This window comes from Camelus bactrianus, chromosome 6 (assembly GCF_048773025.1).
Source record: "Camelus bactrianus isolate YW-2024 breed Bactrian camel chromosome 6, ASM4877302v1, whole genome shotgun sequence".
Classification (NCBI taxonomy): Eukaryota; Metazoa; Chordata; class Mammalia; order Artiodactyla; family Camelidae; genus Camelus; species Camelus bactrianus.
In genome coordinates this window covers 66,096,455-66,110,530 of record NC_133544.1, presented here as the reverse complement: position 1 = coordinate 66,110,530, position 14,076 = coordinate 66,096,455, and the positions used below count along the sequence as shown (strand labels likewise).

Genomic DNA, 14,076 nt, shown 5'->3' with positions numbered 1-14,076 from the left:
AGCACATAGCTGATATACAATAATGTAAAATGAAACCACAGATGGAAACTGCAATTTAAAAATCGGTAACATGTATTCTAATTCATATATCCATACTCTGAAACCAACTGTAAAAATAAAAATTTAAACTACATCAGGAACATGTGTTTCTACTTTAAATATCAGGGAATATAAAATGGCAGGGCAGGACCGAGAATTTTGAAACATCTGATTACACAAAAAACCACGGTGCATGCTGCTCTAAAAATATCACACTTCTTTTTAAACAGAAAGGGGGTCATGTTCAAGCCTCAGATAATGAAAGAAGAAAACTGTCTGGAATAAAAAACATTAAGTGGAAAAAAAAATGACAAAATAATTTTATCTCTGGATTAAGACTTATTTTAATATACATAATGTATAGTACTTCATATAATTTATTAATGTCATTTTCTATAGGACACTGTAATTAATTCAGTAACATCAATATCGACCTCATACAGACGAAGGACGAAAGCTGAGTTTTCTTGTGTACCAAGTACAAAACATGTGCTGAAGAGTTACCACACACAACAGTTATAAGAGATCAACTTTATGGATGACTCAAGTTTACAGTAGTTGCTTCATATGGTTTTCCCTCAAGACTTGGATGTCACCCAGTGTTGCCGTGTTTGTGCAAATGCCATCCCTGGCCTGCCTGACTACCTCCTTTTGCCAGCCCCACTTTTGCCTGTTTTACTGCTGCCACTGCTAGATTTGCCAGATGATTTTGAAGAGAAGAGTCTTGTCATGAACTCAGAAACATCAGGCAATTCATGGTTGGAATTCAGCATATTCATTGACTGCTCCATCTCCTGCAGGAAGACAAAGCACAATGATATGAAAGGCACAGGGATCCTTCAAGCCGTTTAATAACTAACACTTCTATTAAGGAAGGAGATGAATAGAACAAGTAAAAGGTACCAGTTGTGAGCAATGATACCATGTCATCCCCAACAGCACTTCAGAAACCATGCTTCGTGCCTGCTTTACACCACTAAGCATTTTGATCTTAAGTAAATATCCAACAGACGTCGCCTAGGGTTTGATTCAGTTTATGTTTTTATAAAGGGCATTTTCTCTGATAATGGACATATACAATTATATTCCTGCCACTTTACTTTGTTTTTGATAAAAATACTTTCTTATTGTTTTAACAAGTGTTTTCTTACATGCATGCTTTTTTTAGATGCATATAACTAGAACACCAACCTTTAATTATATATCAAGGTATCAGATAACTGTAATAGTTTCTAAGACTTGATTCCTAAGGGCCTTACTAGTAAATCTGTCAACACTGTATGACTTGGGTGACCTCAATTACAGCGTCTAAAGCAAGCAACAAAAATGTTACAAACAGTCCCAGGCAGGACCTCATAAGGCCTCTGGCACTTTTATTTGGAGGCTTTGTCCTCCCCCTTACTTAGCCAACAATCTATAAAGTAATGTCTGCTTCATCTGAATTTCATGTGACATTCCAAAAGTGAACTTAAGATTGTATTAGTTCAGACATGAAAAAAAAAAATAGCAAACATTCTATTATCTATCATTTAAAATTCAACTTTTTATTCAATTATAGGCTTGGGTTTTCTCCCCAAAGATAGAATTTATGTATGAGTTTTCAAGGAGAAAGTGCTTTTATAAATAAGGTGAGGAAAAGAAACATTATAAACATAAATATGTTAAAATGCCCTAATAATCAAGAATTAAATGTATATAATAATAGGTCTTGAGTGCCTGCAAAAATATATCAACTCTATTTTTGAAACTGTACAATTCTGAAGCTCTTGAATCAATAAGTTTTTATACTGCTTACCATGTAAAGCACTTTGTAAGGAATGAGCTTTTAATGTGATGTGGCTTCTAATGTTTCCTTCCATTGATATCATACAGAGTTAACTGGCTTAACAGATACAGGATTGTACAGGATGTATACTTCCTGACCAACACTGGGGCAAAGACACCAAAATTTAGCAAAAAGAAATTTTGACATCATTAACACTTTCTTCTTTCGTGAAGCTTTTTCTGCCATTCCAGCTTGGAATAAATGCCTCACCTTCTACAGAACTTAATCACCTACTACCTCGGTAAACACTTTTATTTATACATATCTTATTTTTGCATTTAAAACACACACACACACACACACACACACACACACACACAAAATCCTCTGATGGTAAGAAAAGGCCTTATAAATCTATCCTATCTCCTACATTTAACTGGACTATGAGCTTGTTGATGACAGGACTGACATATAATCCATTTTTGTATTCCTTGTACCCAGAACCTAAAAATTAATTAATAAATGTTTCTTCAGTGATGAATCAGGTGCAAATGTATCAATACATTAAATACAATGGAAAAACTTGGGACTCGGGAGATATTTGTTGATGGTTTTTCGGTGGAAGAGTGGATGTTTTTTAAAAAACTCTGAAGCTTTTATATGGAAGCCAATATTTAAAAGAGACAAAGTGGTGCCACTAAATTTGAAGCATCTTACTTGGCAACTCCCCTCCCCTTTGCCAAAACAGTTGGTTTTGCAGTAGAGAGTTTGAAAACGACTGTTCTATTTTTCTTCCTTAGTCTATCAAAATTTCTTTTGTGTGTCTGAACACATAAACTAAATGAATACTCCAAAGAGTTTTGTAAAGTAAAGAGATCATAAGAAGCTACCATTTTGTGCAATATTTGGGTTAGGTATACCAGGATTATTATGCATTTCAACTATTTATCAAGTCAGGTACAAGAAGGCAAGTACTAAGCAGAATGTTTTAGCTGTATGAGGAGACCCAAGCTCTTACCAGGCAGAAACAACCAAATTTATCTAGTCCGAAGGAAACAATTAATTAAGTGCCAGGAACATAAGACTGTGTCAACACAACCTGTACATGAATTTGGCTTGGGAATTAGGATAAAGCTGAAAAAACCCAAGCCACTCAGCCACAATGGATGGACCAGGCATCAGAACATGGTTCAGTCATCTTACCCGTCTCATGTCAGGATCACTTGTGTTGACCACCTTGGGCAGAAGCACAAATATCAATAATGGAAGAACCATCATCATAACCTGTGAAAGAAAAATCAGCAAATGTTTTCCCCACTTAACAGTAGAACAAAATCTGCACCTAACAACCAGTGATGAAATTAAATATTGTATATAGAATAAAACTAGCAGCCACCACTTTAATTCTCCTGAATGATCCTGCTCCTGAATATCTGGCTGCTGTAGAGAATGAGAGCCTTACCTGTAAGTGTGTGGACTTGACAGACACCTTTCTTCCTTTCTGTGCTACCTGTCATTCTGCAGTGTACAGTTTACCTAACACAAATAGTTTACACACAGAGCTATCCATTCACTTTCTTTAGTCTGCAGTCTGGCATTGAGATTGCTGATCCTGATGGCCAGCGGGGCTCTCCCTCCAGATGGTTTGTGGGTCTTGGAGAAAACATGATATCTGCCCCCTACCCCCACCAATTAATGTGAAATATAGTGCTAGGCAACTACTATAGCAGACAAGGTTTGTTATTGTTGTTTTGTTTTTTAAATAGCTGACAAGTTTTAAAAAAACAACCTAGGAGCTTGCAGCACTGGATATGTTTCCATGTAATCTCAGAAATGAGAACATGGAAGATATTTCTCAATTAGTTTTGGAGTCTCACTGCTGATTTGTCCCATCCTTTCTATCCTCCTGCTTCTTTATGCCTAACTGCAGGTTTCAGGTACTAATTTATTCCTCTCAAAGGATGTACAACCTGAAACATTCCTGTTTGTGCTATCAGCAAGAAATATGATCAACACTTCGATAATTCTAAGATAATAATTTAACTTTCAAAAACAGCAAAAAAAAAAAAAGTCAACTTATTTCTAAACAATTATGCTTAGTATTTTATATTAGTGAATACCATTAACATCGTTTCATGAAAGTGCCAAATACTTAAATTACCACAGAATAATTTCTCTGTTCACTAGACATTCAAAAAAGAGGGAAAAACCTGACTTGTGCCATCAATAGGGGCAATTTATTAAATGACGGCATATTCATCAGTGGACTAATATGCAGGTAGCTTGAAGGATGAGACTACTAGCTCTGTGTGTGACTTACCACATTCTCATTCTATTTGAATTTTAAACATAAGTATTTATTCAATTTCTGTTGCACACTTCAAAGTCAAATCTACCGTGCCATTCTCACTACTATTCTTTTCATTACGCTGTCCCAAAGCTACTATTTTCCTGAAATCCATAAACTATTCACAATAATCCTTTCATCCAACAATCTGACCAGGCTTTCTTTTTCATAAAGGTTAGAAGTTTTCAACTGCCTCGAAATAAATTAGAAATTGGTAAAGATACTTTGTCATAGCTTGATACATACCATTGGGTTCATCAGAAAGTCTGTCCAGCCCCAAGATTCCCTTTTAATAAAGTAAGAAGGTGGGCCTGAAGATTTCATTTGGAGAGGATAGGGCAGTCTGACCACTTCTGATGTTTTGATGTAATTCACATATCTTGCTCTGATAAAGCAACATGAAAAAAACCATCAATAATCCTATTAAAAACATTACTAGTTAAAAGAACTGCTTATAATATATCAGCAATGCCTTATAACTACCTTTAGCTTTTTCCAAAGTGCTTTGGCATCTAAACTTTTGATCTTGAAAATCTGATCAAACATGCAAAATATTTAGCAAAATGTAGAGAAGGAATACTAGGCTTGGAATCAAGAGACTTAGTTTCTAGCTATAGCTCTGTTATGAGTCCTGCAGGGTTAGACCAGTTCTTAACTTTTCTGGCGATACCAAAAGTTCTTAAAAAAAAAAAAGGTTCTTTTGGAATCCTTCTAACTCTAAAGCTCTTTGATTAATAATACATTATTGGGTACACATAATTTTAAAAGCTATTTTGCAGGAAAAACATGATTTAAGAAAGTCTGGCAACAGTACCATAGGTAATATTACATTTTTACCAGAGATGCCACTAATTTTAACCACCCACATTCACACATATTCCAGTTTACTTTTTGAAAATTGCTTCCCCTATTTTCTCTATCATTTCCTTCTGGAACAGCTATGAGACACGTGTTAGACCTTTTCATTCTTTACTCCACATCTTATTAAACTTGAACTTTCACAGTGTCCCCTCCTCTATCTGTATTGCTTTTTGGGTAATTTTTTCTGATCTGTCTTCCAATTCATCAAACCTCTGTTCAGTTGCTTAACACATCCATTGATTTTTGAATTCTAAAACCTATATTGATTGTGAAAGTTCAATTTTATTCTTTTTTCAAATATCTATGGTCTATTTTGGTATTATCTTATTTTTAAGGTAATAAGTATTTTTTTTATTTGTTTAAGCATTTCAAATATACTTTAAACCATTTTATAGCCCATATCCAACAATTCTACTATCTAAAGTTCTCGGAGGTCTGATTCATCTGCTGACTCCACGTACATTATTTTCTTTAGTATTTTATAAGTTAGGTAGACATCATGTGTGAGCTTGGATAGAGAGTATCTGCCCACAGAGAAGTTGTTTGTCTCTGCCAGGAGTCCAGGATTATGAACAGGGACCATCCTGTGAGTCATTCAGACTGGAAATTTCTGGATCATGCAGGGAGCAATAAATTCATACCCCAAATTTCAGTGAGGGTGAGACTGTGACTAGCAATTTTCGGGATAGATTTTTCCCTCCAATAGCCAGGGTCAGACTGGGAGTCTGGTCTTTTGGATTTTAGGCCAAGGGTCAAGGGGGGACCAAGTCTTAGATCTAATTCTGACTCCAAGCAAGCCCAAGACTTGCCTCTCACCTATATACTGCTAATAAAATCTATGCCTTTTGGTGACAGTAAAACCCCCGGGGGCAAAGTAGTTTATAGTTTATCCTCTGGGGATTTCATTTACTTTTTTGGGAGCATATACATTTAAAATAATGTTTATCATGTTTTATCCAGCACTTCTAAGATTTTTCATTCTGCCAAAATGTCAGAAATGGAAGTCCACATATATTTGAAACTAACTTATCAGGCATACTTACAAAATATTGGTCAAGAATATTAGTATCATACATGAATCCCACTTTGTACTCTATTCTGTCCCCTCCTAATAATTAAAATGATACGCGCTTTGTGTTTTTTTTTTTAACCTATGCTTCAGGCACCCAATTACCAGGAATGGATCTGAGAATATGAATCCCACTGCTGCAACCAGTCCTTAAATGCTAAAGCAGGAAATACTCTTTACCAAAGGTAAAAAAGCAAATAAACTTCATATTTAGAAAAATATTTCTATTTGCCTAGACTACTTTATTCAAAATTCAAAGTAAAAAGAGTAAGTGAAAATAAATTATAGCTTTTGATCGACAAGTATCCCCTTTTAACAACTCTCATTTCCTCTAGTATTTAGTATTTTAAATATTTTTAAAAAAACTTTTAAACCTATATATAGTGTACATGGCAATCTACATACCCTCCCTCCATCTCCAACCTTGCAATTCTAAAATATATAAAAAGTCCTAAGTCCTCTACAGTTTAGATTTTAACATAGTAGAATTTTACCTATTTTTTTAAATTTTATGCCTATAAAAAGACATGAGAAAGTCAACAGCTAATGAAGTTCGATTATTCTGAAACAATCCATTTACTCCATTAAAAAATATTTCTAAACATATTTGCAAGGTATTACCAAGCTTCACTCTTGCTCTGAATAGCCAATAGCAAGAAATATTAGAATCTGGATAAAGTAGAATATTCTAAGACAACAATTTAAAAAATAGGAGGAAAAGAATTATCAAAGAAATACAAATCAAAACTACAATGAAATATCACCTCACACTGGTCAGAATGGCCATTGTTAAAAGAGTTCACGAACAATAAATGCTGGAGAGGGTGTGGAGAAAAGGGAGCCTTCTTACACTGTTGATGGGAATATAATTTGGTGCAGCCACTATGGAGAACAGTCTGGAGATTTCTTAAAAAACTAAAAACAGACTTACCATATGATTCAGCAATCCCAATTCTGGGCATATAGCCAGAGAAAACTCTAACTCAAAAAGACACATGCACCCCAATGTTCATAATAGCACTACTTACAACTGCCAAGACATGGAAGCAACCTAAATGTTCACTGACAGATGACTGGATAAAGAAGATGTGGAATATATACAATGGAATACTACTCAGTTATAAAAAATAATAACATAATACCATTTGCAGCAACATGGATGGCCCTAGAGATCATCATACTAAGAAAAACAGAAAGAGAAAGCATATCCTACTATATGATATCACTTATATGTGGAATCTTAAAAAAAATGACACAAATAAACTTCCTTACAAAACAGAAAGATACACAGACATAGAAACTAACTTATGGTTACCAAAGGGGAAAGGGGTGGTGGGTAGGGATAAAGTAGGAGTTTGGGATTTGCAGATACAAAGTACTATACATATTTTCAGTGTCATTATGGTAACAGTTTTAATAATAATACCAAGAATTTAAATTATCACAGAATAACTGTCTCTGCTGACTACACATTCTCAAAGAGGAAAAAGATTTGCATTTCTCTGATAATTAGTGACAGTGAGCATTTTTTCACGTGCCTATTAGCTATTGTATGTCTTCATTGGAGAAATGTTTGTTTAGGCCTTCTGCCAATTTTTGGATTGGGTTGTTTGTCTTTTTGTTACTGAGTTGTATGAGCTGTTTGTAACTCTAATTAAAAAAGAAACAGGAACCCCAATGTTCACCACAGCACTATTTACAACAGCCATGACATAGAAGCAACCTAAATGTCTACTGACAGATGAACGGATAAACAAGTTGTGGTATATATACTCAGCCATAAAAAAAAGAATAAAATAATGCCATTTGCAGTAACATGGATGGACCTGGAGATCATCATTCTAAGTGAAGTAAGCCAGAAAGAGAAAAAAAAACCATGTGCTATCACTCATATGTGGAATCTAAAAAAAAAAAAAATCACAAATGAACTTATTTACAAAACAGAGACAGACTCATAGACAGAGAAAACAAATTGATGGTTACCAGAGGAGGAAGAGGGTAGGGAGGGATAAAATGGGAGTATGGGATTTGTAGATACTAACTACTATATATAAAATAGATAAACAATAATGTCCTACTATATAACACAGGGAACTATATTCAATACCTTGTAATGCCTATAATGAAAAAGAATATGAAAAGAAGTCAGTCTGTCTATCTATCTATCTATCTATCTATCTATCTATCTATCTATCTATCTATGAATCACTATGCTATACATTAGAAATTAACACAACATTGTAAGTTGACTATACTTCAATTTAAAAAAAAGAGGAAAAAGAAAACTCTACATGTCCATCAATAGAAACTGACATCAGTGGACTAATATGCAGCTGATATAAATGGTGAGACGTTATATATATGACTTACTATTTTAACTATAGAATACTTACATATTACACATTAAAAACTTTCAATGACCAAAAAAAAACCCCAAAGGAACAAGGGAAACATTTTAGGAGTAAACATTAACTCAAACATAAATATTATGGTAGTAATCGAACATCTCTCTCTTATGTCAGCTCTATTTGGGGTCTCTAAAAATCAACCTAAATATGCCAGGTACAGAACAAAAAGGTCAGCAGTGAAATATAGCTCCTCCAACCCCCTCAACTATTTTTGTCTTTTCATGACCTCTTCTTGATTACTGAAACATGGAGGAATTCTGTGATAGCTCAAACGAAAAAGAGACACTACCAATTAAAATTGTTTCATATCTGTCAATTACACCTCAAGAAAGCAAGCAGGCAAGGAAGAAAACTGCTTCCTATGCTTCCTGGTCAGATTAGACCAAAGAGAGCACTACTGGCATGAGACAATTAAAAAATAAACAAATAAATAAATTGGGGTTATAACAGCAGAAGGCTGAATCTGAACACTGGACCTCTACACAACTGATTCTAACTTCAAACAGTTTTGTGGTATTCCAGAGTCACAGCCTGAATTAGTCCAAAATTCTTCTCACCTTGACTTCAAAGTATATGTTCATCTGCTTAGAAATTCTGAAACTTTTTCTTAGTCTGCCAGCCTCTAATACTGTACTTTTCTTTTTCTCATTTTGATCCTCACTTTTAGATAAACTCCACAATGTTATCTATTGTTTTCCAAAGAAATACTCAATTTCCATTACACATTAAATATTCTAGAAAGGAAGAAATACAGAAATTTCTAGATCAACATACTTTTATATAGGCACTAAGAGGTTTCACCAAAGTATCCCAATGAAAAACAGATGATGAATACTTTCAACTTAGAAAAATTAAACTACTTCCCACTTTAATAATAGCATTTCAATGATAACTTTCACAGTGCCTTTGCTCCCATAGTAAGAAAACGTACTTCTCTTCCATATAATCATATTAAGAGCTTTAAAATAAATTCTAAGCCAGAGCAGGAGGAAGTTCAACTTTACAATATTACCAATGTTCAGATTAAAACAATAGAAGGATGTTATAAGTGTTTTTAAAAAAAGGTCTGTAGTTTAAATGAGAAGCTTTTCAACTTTAACTATAAATTCTAAAAGGAATACATAATGAGGTAGGTATTCAGTAGCCTAGCCTTTGGTAAAAATTAAATCAGTTGTCCTCACCTCATTTTTCCCTTTGAAGTGATATCCACTCGGACGGGATCAAACCTGTAAGCGGGAGATATAACTTCCACTACATAAGATCCAGAAGGTATATCATGAACCACAAAACTCCCATCTGTCCTGCAAAAATGAAAATCATATTTAGTCACTTCCAATCAACAGCTTATTCTTTTCTTATGTTTTAAATCATCTGTTAACTACTGCCTACTGTATAGCACAGGGAACTATATTCACTATCTTGTAATAATCTGTAACAGAAAAGAATCTGAAAAAGGACAGATTTATATATATATACACACACATATATATATAACTGAATTACTTTGCTGTACACCTAAAACACTGTAAATCAACTATACTTCAATTTTTTAATGAAATAAATAAATACATCATCTGTTAACTCCCAAACCAACACCCTCCAAATGACATCCAGAGTAATTAGCAAAAAGACAAAAAACAAAAACTGGCAAGAGTTGTCCCACACTTCAGCTTCCATAATTATACTGCATGGGTTCTGAAAATACCCCAGACCATTCCACAGAGCAAAGAACTCTGACCTTGAAAGTACTTCTTTTCCTTCTGCAGGAGAGGTGACAGGTGACAGGAGCACAATTCCAATTCTACAGCCATGTCTTTATTCAAGGGAATAATATGCTCCATTCCTACAATATCAGGGTTCGAATTTTGCCAGTCCCCTCCAACAATTTATTTAAAAATGGCTTTTTCCCCCTAGTTTTAACTTGCATTTTGTTTTCTTCTTTACAAAAAGGTAATAAAGTACCATTTGCTCCATTTGTTACAAATAGTTCCCATCTACTTTAACCAAAGTTAAAACTTCTTTTTGGATATGTAGAAGTTTAAAATTTTTAATGTAGTTGAAAACATCCACCTTTCCCTTACTGATTTTTTCTAAACCTTCTCAACTTAGAAAACCATCCCATATGATAATTTCACATTCACAAATCAAAATCAATTAGTTTTGCTATATGAGAAACTACTATTCTGAGGAAAAAGAAGTTTGTTTCAGGAGACCAAATGGTTCTAAAAGGACTGTCTTTACCAGAGAATTGCCAGTCTCATAACAACGTTAAAATAGTGCTCCATAAATCATTAGGCTCTTTCGCATTGCTCTTTCTGCCACATCCCCAATATTTACTAAAAAGTAAGAGGAAAAGGTGTTCCTTGCTACTTCAAAATACACTGAACTGAAACAGAATTGAAATGGCAACATCAAGTTAACTTATTCCTGGACTGGATGTCTTCTGTTTGCCCCTCAGATCGCTCCCCACCCTTCTCTCACAGACAGGAGGAAGTGAAGAAAATAAGTTTAGTGTGTTTTCCCTGTGGCTCTCTCCCTGAGAGGCCACCTCTGACTGTGTCAAGGGGCACAGCTCCTCTCAAGGCAGTTCCTTCCTCCCTCCTAGGTTCCTGTAACCTTTACTTCCCCTCCTCCCTTCAGGCTTAGAGGTGATATAACCTTGGGCTTGTAAACTCTAGGGTGCTGCATCATCTGGTTGTTTTCCTACACCATGACTACCCTGTTTAATCTTTTCATTAAACTTTCTTTTAGTTATTCTAATTTGAGTGTCACTTTTGTTTCTTGATGAGACCCTAAGTGGACAAATTTCAAAACATTTTTCTAGATCCAGAAAGAGAATTAAATTAATGACTGTGCAAAACAAACAACAGCTAATAACCTAAAGAAAAAGCAAATATATTCTTCATCCTAAGGTAAATATTTAACTTTAAAAGATAACATAGACATTTTATAATGAAATTTGAAAATTTTATAATGAAAATTTGGTTTTTACAATGTACTCTACAATATGTAGACACTATTGGATCTTGATGTGAAATAATTACTTAAGAGCATTTTTGAGGTAAGTGGGGAAACAAATACGGACTGGGTATTAGATGATATTATGGCACTGTTACCTACCTTGCTGAATCAATAATGGTTTGGTAGGGTTTTTTTAAGCCCTTATCTTTCATAGATACATAATAGTGTTTTAAAAGTGAAATTGTACTGTTTAAGATTAAATTTAAATATTCCAGAAACAAATTAATGAGCTGTAGAGGAGACATGAAATCAAACAGTAGATTGTGATGGGTTCCTAAGCTATTCTGTTTATGTTTCCTGTAATTCCCCATAATAAAAAGTTCAAAAATTATAGTGCATAATCTTACATATGGAACATAAAGTACATAATTCCCCCAAATTGAGAACTACCTAAATGTCCCCAAACAGAACTAGTTAAATAAATTACAGTTTATATATACACAGTGGTGAGAGCAAGTGGCATGAGGAGTCCTCAGTTGAAACTCCCCCACAGTTCCTTTGGCCGAGTCCCACACCACCTCCAACAAGCATAAATCTAAGTCAAAATGGCATGCTAGTTACAGACAACAGGTACAAGACAAAATTCCTCTCTCTCTTCCAACAAGACTACCACCATAAGCTCTTCATATTAATTCTCAATTAACCTCTCTACACACAAATGAAAGAACATGAAATGGTATCACAAGCTGCTCACAAATTATTAAATGAAAAAAAGCAGGTTACAAAGTACTGTATATTGTATTTTATTATTAAAAACAGGTCATATGATTCCAAAAAAGATACAATAAAATGTTAGGGGCTGGTATCTCTACTTTCTTGTTTCTCTTTTCTTTGATAAACATATTAATTGTATATTATTTTCAAACAAAAATAATAAATGCTGTTTTAAAAAACTATATACTGAAGAAGAAAAAAAGAGAGGTCAAACAGTTCATTATGGCTAATTTTCCAAAGCTTGAGAGCTTTATCGTTAAAACATCATTTATTAGGGTAAACCCTAAAGAATGCCCTAATGCCAGATTTTAATGATAAACAGTACTTTAAAAATGGATATAAGCTTCCTGTCATTATTAATCTGAGGTTGAAATTCTCATTCAAAGGCACCCAGATAATCTGAATATTTGCAAATCAGATTTCGAATTAAATATCCGCATTTAAATTGTCTGGTTTTCAGACACCACTTGCTGGTATACAAGCCCAAGAGAAACACTTCCTTTACCAAATATTTTCAATTCGCAGTTTCATTTTCCAAGCAGCGATGGAAAGATTTAAAACATACGTGTGCCTAGACACTGAAAAGCAGGCTGCTGCAAAACTAGACTGCTAATAAATCCACTCTCTTTTAACAGAGACTCAAATTCCGTTTCTACTAGTAGCTAGAAAGGACAGAAGCGTGTACGCACCGTAGAGAAACCCTAGTCTCGCATAAATGACAAATGTGATGCTACAAATCCCTCGATGAATCCAAGTACAAAAAAAAAAAAACAAAAAAAACAAAAAAAAAACAACAATCCCACATCCAGGCAAAAAACGTGCTTTGATTAGGGACTTCAGGGCCCATTAAATTTAGAAGCAGCAACATTAGCCTCCCAGTCTATGTCATCACTAGAAGCCCTGTGGGCTTTGATAATTCCCACTTGCTTAGCATCTTTCTACACAACACGAAGCTACCGAAAGACTGAAATGAATGCAAAATGAGGCCAGATTCCAGGGAAGCCAGATGAGTCGCAAAGGAAAGAATTCCGCAAAAGAAAAATACGGGGTCCAACTGTCCCCAGAGCCCAGGAATGGTGGTCCCTAACCAGAACCAAAATGGAGTTGAATGGTAAGTGACTTCACTGCTCCAGCCCTAGGGCGAGCACCTGCCATCCACATTTTTGAGGTACAGGGCTGGGAAGGGGAAAGCGTCTGACTGCTTCGCTAGGTCTTCAGGCGCAGACCGCTAGCGGCACCCGCCCCTTCACCCTCGCAGAGCAACGTCCTCAGGTCTTGACACTCAACTCCCTTAGGGGGAATTCCCTTCCAGCTTCCATCCCAACCACTTTCGCCTGCCCTCAGGATGCTCACTTAAGGAAGCCGACGTGCTCTTCTCCGTCTACCAGCACTCGGGCGGCCGAGATCCAGTCCTGGGGCTTCACCCCAGGAACAACCGCACGCCCCTCAATCTTGAAGCGATCTCCTATGCCGACCCCACTCCCTCCTGACCCCTCGCCAGTAGCCCCCGACACCTCCGAGCTCTGGGCATCCCCTGATAGCAGCAGCAGCAGCAGGACGGAAAGTAAGCCCCACAGAGAGGCCGCCATGACAGCTCTCGGCGGTCAGGCCGGCAGCCCCGGAAACCCTCCCCGTCTCTAGCCGCCGCCGCCGCCGCCGCCCGATGTCGTCATCCCTGCGCGCCGGGCTCGGCGCGAGCTGTGGGCTAAAACCCGAGCGCAGCAGTCTTTGGCCAATCAACTTGCGAGGCGGAAGTGTGGCAGCGAACTCGGCGCTCTCCGGGTCGGAGGTCGGTGCGGGGAGCGCCGCTTAAGGGGGCCGCCGACAAAGCGAAAGTGGTGAAGCGTGGGTT

General features: G+C 36.1%; 1 protein-coding gene across 1 annotated transcript; it reads right to left on the bottom strand.

Annotated features, from left to right (window-relative positions):
* Positions 1–358: 358 nt before the first annotated feature.
* Positions 359–13,853, bottom strand: EMC7 (ER membrane protein complex subunit 7). The gene is made up of 5 exons (XM_010965094.3): positions 13,578–13,853; positions 9,671–9,790; positions 4,398–4,536; positions 3,008–3,088; positions 359–833 (listed from the first exon to the last, which is right to left on the bottom strand). Exons 1-5 carry the CDS (start codon positions 13,811–13,813, stop codon positions 681–683), a joined length of 729 nt encoding a protein of 242 aa, XP_010963396.1. The 5' UTR covers positions 13,814–13,853; the 3' UTR covers positions 359–680.
* Positions 13,854–14,076: the final 223 nt, after the last annotated feature.

Excerpts from the sequence above, each read along its gene's own strand:
- EMC7 (XM_010965094.3), bottom strand. The coding sequence starts at position 13,813 with ATGGCGGCCTCTCTGTGGGGCTTACTTTCCGTCCTGCTGCTGCTGCTG. Across the intron at positions 9,791-13,577 it reads GAGCACGTCGGCTTCCTTAA|GACAGATGGGAGTTTTGTGG; the intron begins GTGAGCATCCTG and ends TCATTTTTGCAG. Across the intron at positions 3,089-4,397 it reads ACTTTCTGATGAACCCAATG|GTTATGATGATGGTTCTTCC; the intron begins GTATGTATCAAG and ends TTTCTTTCACAG.